The sequence below is a fragment of the Temnothorax longispinosus genome, chromosome 1, assembly GCF_030848805.1.
Source record: "Temnothorax longispinosus isolate EJ_2023e chromosome 1, Tlon_JGU_v1, whole genome shotgun sequence".
In the NCBI taxonomy this organism is placed as follows: domain Eukaryota; kingdom Metazoa; phylum Arthropoda; class Insecta; order Hymenoptera; family Formicidae; genus Temnothorax; species Temnothorax longispinosus.
In genome coordinates, this window is record NC_092358.1 from 13524516 (window position 1) to 13543675 (window position 19160).

The 19160-nt window shown below is 37.5% G+C and overlaps 1 protein-coding gene across 2 annotated transcripts in view; it reads left to right on the plus strand.

The window, feature by feature from the left end:
• The window catches only part of LOC139809977 (odorant receptor 13a-like), a 602938-nt gene that overhangs the window by 259974 nt on the left and 323804 nt on the right, over positions 1-19160 (plus strand). For both annotated transcript variants that reach the window (XM_071773316.1, XM_071773309.1), the window contains one exon: positions 5361-5498. In XM_071773316.1, coding sequence (XP_071629417.1) covers positions 5361-5498 — 138 coding nt within the window. The remainder of the gene's footprint in view (positions 1-5360; positions 5499-19160) is intronic.

Below are 19160 nucleotides of genomic sequence, written 5' to 3' on the forward strand. Positions count from 1 at the left end.
GTCCGATGGTAGGTTTCTTGAGTATAAAGGTGTCTATCGCAGAGTGTATCGGTTCGGTCTCTTATATATTTTGTGTGTGGCACTTAGAAGTTGCTCTGTGCCAAAGAAGAAATCGGTTTAAAAAATTGCTCCAGGAACGTTCCAAACTTCAACCAACTTAATAAAATACATTATTTTCTGATAAATCCACATTTTTTTCACTCCAAAATCGCGCCTTTTCATATGCCGAAATAATACTTTTTTTGAAACGCGCACTAGAGGACTTTTTTTCTTAAAGTGTCGTATTTTAGGAGTATAACCTGCAAATTATATTTAAAAAAATTAAAAAGTTATGATATTTTAAGCGAAAAAGCTACTTTTTTACGCATGTACTCGTTTACAATTTTTTTTCAACATGTTGCCATTTGATCTTTCACAAAATTGCAGTTGTTTTATATTCTAGAATGTTCAAGGTATGTTCTAAAATTATTTGAACCCGATCGGATCGATATCATTAAAATGGCAACCATTCAAAATCGATTGGGTCAATATGACTCACAAGAAAGCCACGGAGGTGTCCCACTCCGATCTTGATGAGCTTTATATATGTTGTTGTGTAAACAAAAATAAGAGATACGTATTTTTTATACGTGCCTATACGCATGTTTAGAGGGTGAACACCCCTTCAGAAAAAATCGATTTTTCTCTTTCGGGCCGAATATCTCCGAAACTATAAGAGATAGAAAAGTTTTAAAAAATGTGAATTAAATGGCTTCAAAAGTACTTTGAAATGATAACAAAATATTTTTTTTATTTTTTAACGTACCCCCGCCATTAATACATTTTTTTCAAAATTTTAAAATTTTTTGATCATCAAATAAAAGGTTGTTTTTTTACGAATTTAACCATGTATGAGAAAGTTATGTTACAATAAACCATTTTTGAGAAATAATTATAAACGCCTCTGTACACACTTTATTCGTGTCCGCCTTGCCCTCGATTCTTCATGCAACGCGTTCTGTAGGATTGAAATTTATAGAGATACAATGGGATCACAAAGTCTATTATTTAACCACAAAAACACCCACGCGTGCGTGCGTGTGTTTGTGTGTCAGCAGAGATAAGGACCCCACGATTTGTCATTCCCGCAGTAGTTAACGAATCCAAACCCTCTCTGCTGTGTGTGTGTGTGTGTATGTGTGTGTCAGCAGAGATAAGAACCCCACAGTTCGTCACTCCCGCGGTAGTTAACGACTCCAAACCCTCTTTGCTGTGTGTGTGTGCGTGTGCGTGTGTGTGTGTGTGCGTGGGTATGTGCGTGTGTGTGCGTGTGTGCAAATTCAATCACACCCGATTTTTTTACTAACGTTATCGATACGTTTTACGTTCGCTTAGGACACTGCCAAGTTGTCGAAGGACATCAAATTGAAAATTTAATAAAATAATCAGTGTTTTTATTCCTTCACATACACCAGTGTTCTTATCCCGTTCTTGCTTTGGTTGGCCGGATACGCACGCGCGCGCGCGCGCGCAAACACACACACACACACACACACAAAGTTTGGAGTCGTCAACTACCGCGCGAGTGACGAACCGTGGGGTCCTTATCTCTGCTGACACACACACAGAAACGCGCGTGCCCGCGTGAAACTTTATCTTTCTTCTATTGTCGCCGTGGGCCCTCGCTATCGCAAAATCTCAATCAAAACGTTCAAATAATCATAACTCTGCGAAAAAAAATCGTAGAGACCTCGACGACATCGCGTTGTTTTCGTCTCGGAAAGCCCTTTCGAACGAGCCCTCACTCAACCCCACATGCCATTTAAGATTTTTTGGCTCTCCCTTTCCCCCGTCTCCCGGGAGTGTGGGTGGTGTGGGTGGGGTGTGGTTTTTGTGGTTAAATAATAGACTTTGAGATCTCATTGTATCCCTATAAATTTCAATCCTACAGAACGCGTTGCATGAAGAATCGAGCGCATAGGCGGACACGGATAAAGTGTGTACAGAGGGGTTTATAATTATTTCTCAAAAATGGTTTATCGTAACATAATTTTCTCATACATGGTTAAATTCGTAAAAAAAACAACCTTTTATTTGATGATCAAAAAATTTCAAAATTTTGAAAAAAATATATTGGTGGCGGGGGTATGTTAAAAAATAAAAGAAATAAAAAAAAACATTTTGTTATTATTTCAAAGTACTTTTGTTTGGAGCTCACGTGTATATATTAGTTAATTAGTTGTTAAGTTTAAAACAACCTAGCTTCCGAAACGCGGATTTAGCTCGCGGCTGGTCAGGGTTCGGAGTAGACGCGGAGGAAGACACAAGACTCGGTTAAAATATAACAAAACAAAATAAGGTTTATTCAATTATGCGTGAATACATAGAGATGCTCGCGGGAGCGGTGAATATGTACAAAAGATTGCGGCGCTGCTACGATAGCGGCGGTTTACAGTGATCGCGGAGTCGATGGCTACGTGTGATAGATCGCGGACGCGGTAATACTGGCGGTGATATGCAGATATCGCGGAGTCGTTGGGTACGTGTAATAGGTCGCGGACGCGGTTACAATGGCGGTGACGTACAGATATCGCGGAGTCGATGGGAACGGGTAATATATCGCGGAGGCGGTTACAACGGCGGTGATATACAGATATCACGGAGCTTGCGGACGCCGGTAAAGCGACGATACACGGAGATCGCGGAGTTTCGCGGATCAGCGGGCGTGCGGGCTCGCTGAAGTACGGTGTGCGATTTTGGCGCTGGTGACGCGGTATCGCAGGTTTGGATAGCGTCGGCAGTGAGCGCGTAGGGCGCTGGATCGCGATTGGACGTGATATCGAGCGACTAAGACCCTTAGCGGAGATAGAGAAGTACTCTCTATCTCCTGGCGCATCGATTCGTGTAGGCGGGAGGCGGCACCGGGTGGCCAAGACCCTTGGCGAGTAAGAGAAGAACTCTCTTACTCTGGTTCACTCCGGTGTCACAGGTGTTCGTATGGAAGTTCGAGTCAACCGCCTAGATGCTTCACTCGGCAGAGGCAGAGAACACTCTCTACCTCCTGGTTGCTCGACTGTGGGATTTCGGGATCCGTGAGCAGCGGAGAATCGGTCGGGTCGGTTTGCTGGCTCACGGCGGAATCTAAAACCTAGCAACATTGCTCGGTTTATATACGCCCGCGGTGGTGTGTCGGCGTGGCGGGGGTATACGCGACGGCAATCGCGCGCGCCGGGATGGAGCGGTGGAGCGTTCAGGAAGTACGGCGCGGCGCCCCGACGCCGCGATTGCGTTCGGTGGCTCTCGGCCGTTTTCGGCACCGCTCGGCGCTTCGAGTCGGTTGCCGCGCTAAGTCCGTTTGCGGACTGATACGCGAGATTAATAGTTTAAAAAAAGCACACCGTGCCTTGTCTCGCCCGGCGGGTGTTCGGCCGGGCGGCATCCGGCTGATGCTCGCCGGGAATGATGCGTTTTGGGGCGCATCGTTACAAGTTAATCGTTTAAGGTTCGCGTTACATATTAGTCGATAAGTTGCTTTTTGTATATTTGTTGAAGCGTTACCGTCGGTAACCTAAATTTCGTGTTTAGTGACTCGCGCGGAATGTTGGCGGATCGCGATCGTTAGCATGTCAATATTCGCGCGACTCACCCGACTCGTGCTGCCCGCCCGCGGGTGGCATCCCCAAATAATAGGAGAAATTGGTACTCGCTCGCGCCGTACTTCACAGGTGCGAGCCAGAGAGTGCCGGAATGATCACTCATCGTTCGGACGTGATCGTATTAACACACATTCGGACACCAGCAAGTCAACTCATATCTCAGACGTAGCTGAATTAATTTCGCACCGCGCACGATACTTATTCGGAGATTGTCGAGTGCGATCAACGAGCCTATCACCGTGCCTTGCCTGCCTGCCTGCTTATTGCACGCTCCTGCCTGCTATTGACATTCTTGCACGCTTTGCTCCTCCCGCTACCAAGGAGGGCTCGCAGCCAAAAGAAGGACGAGAACGATCAAGGAAGCATTGCCAGGAAAAGGCTGGGCAACGATACGGTGAGTCGCTTTCGCTTGCTTTATTCGTTTTGCGTTTCGTTTAAATTTTGTAAGGGAACGGTCCCTCTGGTCCTTCGAGTATTAACGCATGGAACTTTCGCGAATCCGGGGAGCGCCTCACATCCCCCCGAGCAACTTTTGAAGCCATTTAATTTACATTTTTGAAAACTTTTTTATCTCTTATAGTTTCGGAGATATTCGGCCCGAAAGAGAAAAATCAATTTTTTCCGAAGGAGTGTTTACCCTCTAAACATGCGTATGGGCACGTATAAAAAAATACGTATCTCTTATTTTTGTCTACACAACAACATATATAAAGCTCATCAAGATCGGAGTGAGACACCTCCGTGGCTTTCCTTGTCAGTATGACTAACACGGGATTCTACAGAAGTGTGACTACGAAGGGTTAATTATATAGGCAAATTTAAATATTCTAAGTGTACACGTTTTTTAATATTTTTTTTCTAAATGTTGAAAATATATATTTCAGTAAATATGCATGAAAAATTACACCTCACCGATTTTATCGCTACCTAAATATGTTAGCAGCGGTTCTTCTAACAAGGAGAGGACGCGAGGATCGTGAAATGGATTTGAACAGTGATGAAATGTATTTAAAATTTTTTAAATATACATAGTTTTTGTTTAAATTAAACTTTTTTATTTTTATTTATGCTAAAAGAATAAAAAAGACCAAGAAGAAATTTGCAAAAAGGTCGACGGGAATCGAACGGGGGTCGGCAGCGTAGCAATCAAGAGCTACACCTGCTTCGCTGCGCTATTTCGACGGAAATCTCTGCTTATGAACTGGTAAACTTGCATCGCGTTCCTATTTTGAAAAGCATTTTTCACGAAAACGGCTAAACGTTGCGCGATAGTCCATCACTATGTTTTAGTACTAGTAAAGAACCATTATAAAAATAAGTTTTATTCAAATCTGTTTCCCGGTCCTCACGCCTTCCCCTTGTTAGTAGTTCTCCGTAAGAAAGAAGTAGGGGCATTGGTTTAGAAGATATAACAAATTAAAGTTTCACAATTTTAATGTTTTTATAATAGACCTCGTTTCACTTTATAAGTGGAGTGGGGTAGATCTTGCTTCGCATGGAAAAGCATGAAAAGAGTTGAAAACATAACACATTATTACAGCGTACATAAACGTTAATGTCAAACTTCAATTTGTTATATCTTCTAAACCAATGCTGTCCTCAACTTTTTCCTTGAAGAATTACAGTAGAACTTACTCTACAACATATTTAAGTAGCGAGAAAATCGGTGAAATGAAATCTTTTATGCATATTTACCTATATTTCAGTATCTTATAATAATTACAGATATCGATTCCAACATACATTGTATCAATACAATGTATCAAAAATTTTATGCCAGAATCTTACTTCATTGAAGTTATCAAAGACGACGTATAATGAAATTCTTGCAAATACTGTGGAAATGCATTTACGAGCCATAAAGTAAGTATGTATAATAAATATTCAAAAAATTGGTTTATATAAAAATAGAAAATCGCTATATACTTGCACCTGCTAAATAAAATTATTTATATATACATATACCACTGTGTGCGTGCGTGCGTGCGTGCGTGAATGAACAAATTATTTTTTTTTCGAGCACAATAACAAGAATAATAAGTTCTTGAAGCTTTTTGGATGCTGATACGATCCTGTTTGTCAAATTGCTCTATCGCTTCAAAATTTTAAGAAATTTGCAATTAACTTTGCAAAAAAGCTATTTTAGTAATCTTTGTCACGGTACCTTGACAAAAGCGAATCTCTCTCCAATGATCATGATCTTGACTTGTGTTGTCAAGGTCATCTTCCTGATTGACCTTCAGAGGGTTTTAGTCTGCACTGTTTTTTTATTAAAAAGTTATTAACAAAAAAGTTTGAAAAATAGAATTTTTTGATACCGTATAGATAAAATTACAATCGTATGTGGACAGTCATGATGAAACTGTTCAGTTTTTCTTTAGAAGCAAGCTTTACGCATATAAACAGAGATGTTATTATATGAGTTGTCTAGTTGATCTTGTCATTAGTATTCCTTGTATTTATACACATTTATTGCTCAGTCTGCTTCAGATCTTTGAGGTATAGGTACATTTATCTTTAATAACGTATTATGTGCAAATAATAATGCATTTATATAAGTTTTTACACTTAACATTTAATTGTGATAGTCTAATGAAATATCTCATTAATAAAAAAGTTGTTCGTGGCAATGTTAAGTGTCCAAAATGTGGCAATGTTATAACTTACGCAAATATATTTGATAATTATACTATGCATTATAGTATAATTATACTATGTAAATATTATAAAAATATGCTTTAAAAAAGATAAAAATAACATGCAATTTTAAAATTAGCATGTTAAACAATATTTTGTTACAAAAAACTCAACAATATTTTGTCTCACGAAACTCATTTAGATATAGTAAAAATATGCCGATTTATTTTTTTTTTAAATTACCTAACCACCACACATCATTACATTCTATGTAATGAATTGGAAATATGGGAAAAAACTAATGTAGACTGGACGAATTTTTGTAGAGGTACATTAATACAAAATATTTGTATTTGATAATGATAAATATGCATACATTATGTTATTTATATTTTATTTTATAGTTATTAGCACAGCATTTAATGAAAAAAGAGCAACAAATTAGTGGACCGGGAATTATTGTAGAAAGAGATGTGGTCAAAATTAGCAAGAGAAAATGTAAAAGTCATATTTTAAAAAAATAGTGGGTGTTTGACGAAATAAAACGCAACAGCAAGAAAGTTTTTATTGTTCCCGTAAAAGATCGCAGTTTTAAAACTTCATTGCCATTAATTCGCAAATATATTGCTCCTAATTCTATTATTTATAGTGACTGTTGGCGTGCATATAACAATATTCAAAATGAGAATTTAACTGAGAATGTAAATTCTCTGTAAACCAAACAGTGAATCATTTGCAAAATTTCGTCGACTCTAATACTGGAGTTTATACCCAAAATATCGAAAGATTGTGGAGAAAAATGCGAGCTAATATTCCACGTTTTGGTACCCCTTACAAAAAAAGTATTACTAGCTGGTTAGTAATAAATACTTATTTTGTGTATTAATAATACTAAAATTAAGTATTTATTAGTACTTGAATCACTGTGATCCAAGTATTGCATAGTATTTTATTACTGGTAAGTAATTTATGAAAGTAGTATTTAATACAGGACGAGTATTGAATACTTAGTATTAAATTTCTGATGAGAAAGCATTTAATACTAGGTGAAAAATACTTGTGTAATAAATACTTGTGTTGAATTACTGATGAGTATTTCAATGTTAGTACTGAAGTACTGAACCAAGGATTCCATGTGTAATAAATCACTGGCCAGTATTTTAATATTAATTTAATACTCAAGTACTGAACTGAATATTCCATGTGAAATTAATCACTGACCAGTACTACAATTGGTATAGAAACATTATAATGGGTAATTCCTGATAATATTAAGGAAAAGAGATAAAAGTAAGGCACAAATACATTTTATATGAAGGTCTGTACTAATTCGTCGTGATAAAAGTGTACAAGTTTTGAAATAGTACTGAGGATATCATTTTAATATCCAATTCAAAATTTTATTACTCTTTTTAAACTGAATTTGTTTCTTAAAATAATTTTTAAAAAATTATATATTTGCGCTGGTTATGACATATGTAGACTATATATAACACTTACATCAAATTAAGAAGTAGTCTACCACGTAAGGCAGTTGGCTCACGATCTAGAGGTCCCGAGTTCGATCCCACCAAGGTAAGTGTCTTTTTCAAATACAAGAAAATATTTATAATTATAGACTGCATCTTAAGAAACAAATTTAGTTATAAATTAGTAATAAAATTTCGAAAAAAATAATTTTTTTTTATGCCGGGTAAATATCGAAAATCGAAATATCGGTGAATAATTCAATACTAAGCACCAGTAGTTCTGTGTAGTATTAATCACTACCTATAATATTTATCACTACCAGTATTTTCCCAGTATTTCCCAAATAAATATTGACAGTATTAAATCACTGAGATTTTAAGTATTTAGTCAGTAATACTTTTCTGTAAGGGACCTAGAAAGATAACTACGAACATTATATTTTTAAATTTTGATTTAAGAGACTTTATGTTTTTGATTAACAAATGCCTCTTTTGACATTATGCGAAAATTATACTCATTAGATAGGGGAGACCGGGGCTATTCGTGACACATTTTTGTTTCGAATTTTTTTCTTGCTTCGTATAAATGTTTAAAAAATTTTTATTAGTGCGATGTAATCGTCCATCTCTCTAGTTTAAAAAAAAAAAATATATAGGTTTTTCTCTCACGAGTCTCGAAATATATCAAGAAATGTATCGCTGTGTCATGTGTCACGAATTGCCCCGAAGCCTGGGTAATTCGTGACAAACCACGGGATAATGCGTAACACTTTCTCTGATTGAACAAACTATATAGATTTCTTTCGTTTTTGCAATTTTTATCTACTTTATACTTCGAAAAAGCTTTTATTTGTCAGAATTTACATATTATATGTATAAAAAATTATGAGGAAAAATGTAACGCCTGTTCCATTAATTGCCTTCATTGCTCACATTCGATTACGGGAAACCACTTCTCGAAGGCGTCCGCGGCCCCTGCGAATTGGTTTTTCCTTTGAACGCTTATTTGTGGCGTTTTTGGTTGCCTCGATTGCTCGTGTCACGAAATGCCCCGGCGTGATTTTTCCTTATTCATGATCCATGACTTACAGATAAGAAAGAATACCATAAAATCTACTCATGCATTATGCTTAGTGAAGTCGAGTGACTGAATACAACTTACCGTTTCGGATCTCTTATTATTTTATTCGGCAAGAAAACAAATTTTTGGGATTTGAAAAAATTTACTTTGAGCACTTGAAATCAAACTTTCTGTCACTGAGAGAGAAAAATGGTTGACACGCAAATGCCATTCCGTTGGTACCTAGAGGACACTAAGAAACATCTGTGATTGATATTACAGGTTTCTAGCAGCAAGCATTTTAAAGTTAGGCCCGCGACAAAATTTCAGCAGTGTCACGAATAGCCCCGGTCTCCCCTAGCCATTAACCCTCAAACACCGCACTGGGTTACGCTAACTCAGTGCGCTTGAAATATTTATAGTTGTTTTGAATAGCGAAGGGTGAGGGAGTTGGGACTAAGGGTTGGGTAAAAGAACTTATGCACGCCTACTATAAATTCCCCCAGATCGCAGCCATAGTGTGTTCGGAGCAGCGAATTAAGGACGTTGTCAATTTAGTTTATAATTTTTCCCTATCGTGAGTTATTGCCAAAAACTCATGCAGTTGCATTTTGGCTTGTAATAACATATAATGAGATATACAATGGCTTGTGGTAAAAAAAAGGAAATTATTTTAAATTGTTATATTTTTGACTTATCTATCAGATAGCTGTCACGTGACCTATTCAATTGCACTATTACACCACATTTATAATTTTACGCACTTTTACGTCACTGCGCTTGGGCCTGTGCGTCTACATCATATCGGTACGACAGATATCCAAACCACGCTACTGTCAACTTTAGTACTTAATAACTTTTTTGCTAAGTGAGAGCGACAATTTTAACTTATAGATTCATGTTTTACGCACCAAAATACACAAAATTGTGAAGTTTTAGCCAAATCGGTGAGAAAGTCCCTCTCCTTCATAAATACCTTAATTTTCAAATAAGCAATAATTTATTTTGAAGAACTATTATTTTAATAATAGTTCTTCAATTTATGTCTACTAATTTATGTCTACTAATTACTAATTTGTAAATAAAAATTAATTTATTTTTAATTTTAATTAAATTTTCTTTACAGTTATTAGATATTTAAATCGAGTCGATTTAATTCCGGGGAGGGAAGGGTTTTTAATTCTAACAATTACTGTGTTTTAAGTCCGACAAATAATCGGCGCGCAGTATGTTGGAAAAAACTATATGTATATATATAGACATATATGTATACAGTAACTAATATAAGGCTGTCAAAGACCTAAGCTTGGATCGCATGGCTTTTCTAATTGATTGATAATTTATTTTTGCCTAAATACTAATTTTTCACGTAATGGGAAACTTTTTTTCTGATAAATTACCCATTTTTTAAGTAACGGATAATTTATTTTTGCATAAATATTAATTTTTACGTAATTAGTAACCTTTTGTGACTAATTACTAATTTGCTGATTCTGTAAAGTTTAATTTGTTGTTATCGCTAATTTCATAAATAATTAAAAAATAAAAAATGGTCTTTGTTTTTGCCGATTTTTGCATAAAATTAACTTGAATATTTGTTTAAGACCGTGATTAACTTCGAGCATTACATTTTCGCGTTAATCATCTGCGATCGTTATGACATGGGTCTTTCGTCAAATAAGTCGTTCTGGAACTAACTTTCTCTTGACCAAATAAACGTCAATGTCATGAGACAACCACGGTTCTATGAGACAAAACAAACCCAAGTCATAAACACTAATGATCATCGCCAAGTAACGATCATCGATCTCAACCGACGGCTGACAAATTCGTCGTCGCACTTGCGTGCGAAACGATGACGTAGGCCGCCGATCGCCAATCGCTCTTTCTAATTTTTCGCGCATGGTTCGCCATTGGCAATTAACGAAGCGGAGGCCCCTTATGAAAATGTGCCCTTCATTGCCATTAAAAAATGTCATTGAATTCCCATTGTTCCAGACGCAATGGAAATGAAGGCATTTTTGCCAAAGATAAAAAGGTTCACACAAAATCCCATTGGTATTGCTATTGGTATTGCCACTGGTTTTGCCGTTGGTATTGCCATTGGTATTGCCATTAGTATTGCCATTGGTATTAACATTGGCAATACCAATGGGATTTTGTGTGGAAATTTTTATCTTTGGCAAAAATGCCTTTATTTCCATTGCGTCTGAAACAATAAGAATTCAATGGCATTTTAATAAATGGTATTATTTTGTCTTTAATATAAATGCCTTTATTTCCCATTGCCTTTGGTTCAACGGACAAACTAATAGGAGCTCAATTGCCTTAGGCGATTAGCGCCTGAAAATATGCCTCGGTGTCCCGTAGGGGGTCTCATACATATACCAGTCCGTGCCGAACCTTGAATTTGAGAAAATGCATGAACGATGCGACGCCTAGCGCCGTCGATGCGAACTGCCGGTAATACAGTTACCGCGCGGGCGTGATGATGATGCATGTACCACTGGTGGCGCAAACCGCCACATTTACCATTGACGAATTTCCATTACAATTCACACTGAACAAATTGGCTGAAGGTAGAAAAATTCCATACAAATTTTATCCTTCATGAGTCATTGGCAGTTTCCATTACGCCTGTATGGAAAAAGTTGTCATTCGAATCTTGCCATTGTGTTTCCATTCATCTTATTGCCACTCAATATTTTCCATTAACTTTTCCATATAATTCGCATTGCAAGTTCCATACACAAGTTTTAACCTTCATAAGCCATTAGCAGTTTCCATTACGCCTGTATGGAAAAAGTTGTCATTTGAATCTTGCCATTGTGTTTCCATTCATCTTATTGCTACTCAATATTTTCCATTAACTTTTCCATATAATTCGCATTGCAACTGTAGGGCAACCATACATTCCCACTGACCGCCATTGAGCACTCAAGGGCACATTTTCATAAGGGGCCTCCCTTCTTGCGACAAGGAAAATTTGTTACGACGGACGAACCGCTCAGGATTCTCACTCGTATTTCGATTGCTAGACAGATTGCTAAGAAAGATCAATTATCATAACCGTTTACTTATTACCAAATTCTTTACTTTGTCAGTGAAAAAATTAACACAGGTTGTATCTTTGACCAAACTGACATTTAATACTCAAATTCTTACATTAGCTCGACGTTTCGACACTGGTTTTGTGTCCTTATCAAGAGATTTCTGAAAAGTATACAAAACGAAGTCATTACAAGCACATTGTTACAGGAACGAATGTCGCACAAGAAACAATAAAAAAATTGCTTCCCTAAAAAGCTGATTGATAAGCAAATTAACAAGATATTAAAAAAATTAAATTATCGCAATAACATCACCGACGGTAATAATGTAAGCAATACTTTCGACGCCCGGAGATACATTGCGCTTCTTTACATTAAAGGTTTTAGTGAGAATATTCGCCGTACTGTAAACCGATGTGGCCTGGATGTTCTTTACACGATCCCCAAAAAGCTGGATTCAATTATAAAACGAGGCAAAGACAAGTTCAAAAATATGAAAAAAACAGGAGTGGTCTACAAAATTGAATGTAATGACTGTAACGTTTCTTATATTGGACAAACTCTAAGACATTTGGAAACTCGTGTTAGGGAACATTTAGGTGACATCAAAAAAGATGTGAATAACCACTCTGTTGTTAGCAAGCACCGATTTACACACGGACATAATTTCAAATGATCCGATACGGAGATTATGCATAAAGAGAGAAATGTAAGGAAGAGGGAGATTGCAGAGATGTTTTACATAAAAAAAGAACAAAAGAACACGATTAATATAAAGAAGGACACTGAGAATCTCAATCCGCTATACGATAGAATCATAAGAGTCACGTAATAATTTCTCTCTAAGCGTTATTTTTATTTGTTTGACCTAGTCGGTTATTTATATTTCGGCGATTAGTCAGTCGCTGTCTTTCGATTCGGAACGACGTGTCACCGGTCGGTTCCGTTCACATTATGACTGCGGCTCGCTCTGGAGTGCGACTTTTTTATAATAAAGAAATTTGACAATGTTAGTAGAACTGCAAGAACCTTGTGGGTGGCTAATGCAATTTGCGAACAGTAAGATAGGTAGATATTTCCTTTATTGTTTCTCGTGCGACATTTGTTCCTGTAACAATGTCCTGTAATGTAAGAATTTGAGTATTAAATGTCAGTTTGGTCAAAGATACAACCTGCGTTTACTTATTCATTGTCTATTGTGGTATATTGGCTGAGCTATCATTTGCTAGCGGCACTTGACTATTAGAATTACCGATGCGAATTAATATTTACATGAAATAATACGTCACTCGATATCTGATATAGTATTCATTAATTATTTATTAGCAAATAAACAAGATAAGTTCATCTTGTCATACGTTCAAATTACTTTGCGAATTCTAAGTATACTTTAATTGAAGTGAACTATTTAATCAAAAATAATATATTCAAATCGACAACAATTGGCCAAAAAATATACATAAACTTCACAACGTTTCAAGCCAGGCTTCGGGTCCTTATCAAGTGATCTAACAAAACAAAATAAAGCATGGGGTCGAATAACATCGTCAATAGTTAAAGTATAAAACATGAAAAATATAACAGAAAATTCTTTTTCGTCAATGCAGAAATATTTAAGTGCAAATAAAATTTAAAATACCTGATGAGAAAAAGGCTACCATCGTCGACACATTCTCTGTCTAATGTTTAGGAGATTTTGACAGAAAAATCATACATAAAAGGCTAGAAATTAATAAAATTAATAAGTATGATGTCCAACCCACAAACAGTAACAAGAAAAGGAGGGTTACTCATTTACCAGAAGAATGTCCCACGATAGCACCAATTTACATTTCGTATCATATTAACGAATTAAAGCGTCTAGGAGTTACACAGCGATATCAAAATTTTCGAGCCACACAACGACTCATGTTCACACAATAGAAGTCCGGAACGAACTGGCAGTATCGCATATACTTAAAAGTTTACAAGGTTGTCAGGTCAGAGAGTAACCAATCGCAGAAATAGTATATTTTACAACTAGTGGGAAAAGTGGTCGATTCTGAATGAGTGTGAAGTTGGTCGCACGAGCGAAGCGAGTGCGACCATCACACTCATTTGGGCTCGACCACTCTTCCCACGAGTTGTTCATACTATTTTTCCTAACAAGAGCGTGAAACAGGCCGCTTTTCGCGCTTGTTTTACAATTTCATTTCTCCACTAGTTGAGAAATGGCTTACGTCAACATTGCGAAATGGATCGTTTTGCTCACTCAAAACAAGCGCGAAAAGCGGCCCATTTCACGCTCGCGTTAGGAAAACAAAATTATACGCTCGATATGACGTTATCGTATATGGGATTTAAATTATCCGTGTCTTTTTTTAGATTAATAGTATTAGAATACTTTTTTATAAGAAACATTTCCGCAATTTCTCTCTTTTTTGTATTATTTTCTCTGTGCAGTATCTCAGCCTCGGACCATTTAAAATCATGCCCAAAACGCGATGTTTGCTGACAACGGAATGCTTACTATCGTCTTTCTTTATATCGTTAAAATGTTCTGCCACACGCGTTTTAAGGTATCGCTTTGTTTGTCCGATATAAGATGCACAACAATTATCGTAGTTAATTCTGTAGACCAATTCAGAGTTATTCTTATCAAGACGGTCCTTTCCTCTCCTAATAATGACGTCCAATTTTTTAGGGACGGTGTGGACCGTTTTGTTGTGGCGTGTGTGGAACAGTGAGTCTTCTTTGAATTCCTTGCTCCTTTAGAAATGTGTCAAACTCTCCATTACAGTATTCGCGACCATTGTCGCTCTGCAAGTGTTTGATTCGCTCCTCATTTTGTTTTTCAGCATACGCCTTGAATTTTTTGCACACATTGAGGACGTCGCTTTTCTGCTTGATAAAGTAGACCTCGTACTAGCGGGTGCAGTCATCGATGAATGTAACAAAATACAATGCGCCTTTGACGCAGGTCTCCAAGATAAAGAGCCTCTAGTCGATAGACTAATGTAGGTAAGGGAAGTCGGCAAATTGGATCCGTAACTTCGGAATAAGGATTGGCTCTGAGGAGCGGGGCGTGTCGGGCTTGGTCGGGAAGCGGGTTTGGCTGACGTGCCGGGCCTGGGCGAGGTGAACCGATCGGCGTTCTCGCGCCGGTCCCGGGGATCCGAGCTCGGTCCCGTGCCTTGGCCTTCCGCGGATCTTCCTTGCTGTGAGGCTTCCGTGGCGGCGCGAGCCGTCGTGGTCGTCCTCTTCGGCCGCCATTCAACGCTCAGCTCAGAACTGGCACGGACTAGGGGAATCCGACTGTTTAATTAAAACAAAGCATTGCGATGGCCCTCGCGGGTGTTGACGCAATGTGATTTCTGCCCAGTGCTTTCTTCGACTGGATTCTCATAGGTCCGCACAGATCAGTGTGAATGATATTCAGCTTCTTCGTGCTTCGAGAAGTGCTTGGAGTAAAGCTTAATGAGGTAACCTTATCTTTCATGCACGTATCGCAGGGTGACAGGCTGTTTGCGCGTTCGATACTCACACCAGAGACCAATTCTTTCTTTTTCATCTCTACAAGGTCGTGAATATTTAAATGGCCCATCCTTCTGTGCCACAGTGTCAGCCTTTTCTGATCCTCATCTTCTGAGGCCGTCAGAGCCTTACCATCTGCACCACATACGTAATATAGGCTTTCAACACGATCAGCCACCATTTTAATTGATCCGTCTGGGCCTCTCACGATAGCTTCGTTTCTTTGAACTACGATTTCGTTTCCACGATTCGTTATCTTAGACACGGATATCAAAATCGTCCTTAAATTTGGTACCAAAAGCGTCTCTTCAAGGTTGACGGTCCTATTCGCTGATCCATCTAAAATATTCAGTTGTACAATTCCTCTTGCCTTAATATCTGCTGAAGTGTTGCTAGCCAAATTTAATTTCTTATGCCCGACGTTCGTGACATCAACAAAAGTGTCCTCGATATGGCACACGTGAGACGTGCTCCTGCTATCGAGGCACCAACGACTGTCCTTGTAGCTTGAATCTGTTTTGAACGCTGTGTTTTGGTTTGCCTCGCACACTATATACGCGTCGAATTCTTGAGCCGCCTTGGCTCCGTGACCTTTAGCGTTCCGTGGGCATTCAGTTGCTCGATGTCCGAACTTACGACACTTGAAACATTTTATTTTAGCATCTGTATTAGAATCAGTATGATTTTCATTTCGTTGAAAGGGATTATGTTTTTTCCACGCACCTTTTGGCTTCTTTCAAGCAACCATTGCTCCAGCCGTTTCGACGCGTTTATTCTAGCATCGGCTTCGCTTTCTTTTAAGATCTTGACCTTGAGGGCTTCCACGTCGGGTAATTCATCACGGGATTCGATGGCGCATCTAAAATTTTCAAAACTCGGCGGTAGACTGTACAGCAACAGAATGCTTAGCAACTCCTTATTTACGTCTATGCCCATGACTACGAGTTCAAAAAAACGCGTCAAAAAAACTATTCATATGATCGCGCACATCTTCCCCTTGTAATTTTTAAATTACTAACTTCTTTAATAAAGTGGCTTTTCGGGCCGGCCCTCTCGATGTATAGATGCCTTGCAATTTTAACCAAATTTCACGCGAAGTTATACATCCACATATTTGTTGCAATTCAAGCGGGCTTATAGATAAAATTAAATCAGACTTAGCCTCTTTGTCGCCTTGTATCCATCGTTTGCGCGCCTCTCTCGACGCATCATCCGTCCCTGCCGGTGCTGGACATTTGTCGCTCGTATACTTCCACGTACCATTTTTGATCATCAGTGCCTCCACTTGCATGCTCCAGGAGTCGTAATTGTCCTTCGTGAGCAATTCGATCCTCATTTAACTCGACATTATCACAAAAAAGTCTAGATGACAAGGATTCGCAAATACACCGAATAGTCTCAATACGTATTACACGTGATCGACTCGTGTTCGAAATATACGTGGCAACTGCACTCGCGTTTGACTCACAATTTTCTATCAACCGCACTTATTTCACAATTTGCATTCTGGGCCCATAACCTGTGGACGCAGGTACACAGAGAAATACGGAAATAGCTCTTTCTTAGGATAAGAAAAATAGAACCGTTATACTTCTATTCTCTTTACTATAGCTTCTCGATATGTTGCCTGAGCCGTGTCGCAGAGACGAATGAACAAGTGTACGCGGAACAACAGCGCCTCTCTGTGAAAAGGAAGGCAACTATTATAATCGTAGATAATCGAAACGATCCGAGGATCGAACCCAAGATTCGTAGATTCCAACAGAAGAGATCATGGAACAGATCTTCTGAACCGTTTATGCGATTGTATAAGTGACGGAAGATAAAGACGCGTCATTTAAATTAGAACGCTTATCCGTTTTTGTATATTTTATTTTAGAAAAGGAACATTCACATAAATATGTGGAACCGAACATTGAAAAAATACAAAAACTGAAATTTATTAAATTGGGATAAGATGACTTGTTTAAAATTTTAAAGAATTCTATTCCTTTTTTTGTTCGTGATTTAAGGGAAATATCTGTTTGCAAATTACACAGTTTTTCCTGAAATTGGAGATTCTGTTCTTCAATTTGAACGGTGAGAGGATTCTCGACAAGAATTAAGTCGGCTCTAAGTGTCGATATGTCACTAAAACATGTTTCGAATTGATTTACGATCGATTCGAGAATGTGTGTTTTTTAAAATTTATGTTTGTGCCATGTTTTTCACTGAGAATTTGGCAAGATGGGAAAAAATGTACAATATTCTGTTCCATGTGATTTTTCATTAATATTAATTTTCTATGGAAAGCATCAATGTAACTAATTAACTGGGAAATGTTCTGCTTGGCCTTTTGCAACTTTAAATTTAATATATTTAAGTGATTTGTTATGTCTGTGATTAGAGCTATCTCGGAAAGTGACTCAAAATTCTCTAAAAAAGCTTTAAATTCGTCGTTTTTTTGGACTGATAAGAAGATTTCTTTCCTTATTGCAAAGAATTTTTCAAAGCATTTGCCTGCACTAAGCCTGGGCACTGCGCAATGAAGGGGAACAGCAGTGTAAGCGTTAATGAAACGTGTCTCTGAAGACATACGAACACGTCTAATGCGAACCTCGCTCTCACAGTAACTAAAGGATAAACAAAAGATTATTATTCTTCTGTTAACAATACTTTATGTCCCCGGGTTGATGGCCCTCGAGTAGACAAAATGCGCCCTCAGTCTAGACTCCTCTTGGTGAAAAAATTGTAATAATGAAAATAAGAAATTTTGTTTCTTTAAGCATTTGCATCGCAAAACTGCATAAGCGCCTATCATTGTGTTTGCTTTTTTCAAGTTAGCATTTACTTAAAAAATTTCCAGTTACGATACTGATAAGCTCTGATCTATCTATCTGTGTTTGATTATCTTTCTTCATTCGTATTTTATTATTTTTTATTCATATCTAAGGCTAATATTAAGCCAAAAGGTTATTTGTAATTTTTTAATTAAATTAAATTCTATTTCGTGAAGATATCTTTTTTGAAAATAATTTTGAATTTCATTAAAAATTTTTCAATTCTATTACACTGAAAAACAAATGCTTTCGTATTTATTGCATGGTAGTAATTAAGATTTTTGATCGCTTGGTCAGCTGTCATTGTTCTGAACTTATCAAAGATTTTTAATGCGACAAAAACAGGCAGTGTTGAACATATACAAAAATACGCACAATGTTAAATAAGATAAAAATCGCGATGTGATATATATTTACTACAATGCATTCACTACGATCCTTAAGAAAGATCGCAATCACTATGCACAATTTTTTAAAATTCTAGAAATAAGGTTCTGTATTCTTTTTCTTCTTTTAACTGGCTCTTCTTTTCCATCTAATTATATGTTTGTAGAGAAAATTTCAGAACCAATTAGTGCAACCGTTACACCCCGGTCGCGCTTCTCTTTTATATAGGACTCTACTATTATTATATATTGTTATGTAAACTAGTTCCACGTGTGGCCGCAACCAAGGCGAGTGACGCTAGTTGCTAGTGATTGGTGAAAGCTAGGTCTAATTAACCAAATCTAAAAGAATTATATATAAAAGATCGAAAAGTAGAAAAGATCGAAAAAATTGTTTTTTTTTTTTTAGTTTTCGATGCCAATGTGTTCTGAATGTTCTAAAACTATGTTTTATGACTTTATGTTCTCAGCCAGTGCAGCTAAAATAAACAGACCCTGTGTCTTTTTTAATGTTATTAAACAAAATTCGATTGTTTGAACGGTTTTATAGAAGAAAATGAAAGAGGTGTTTAATAAAAAAATAAAAAAAAT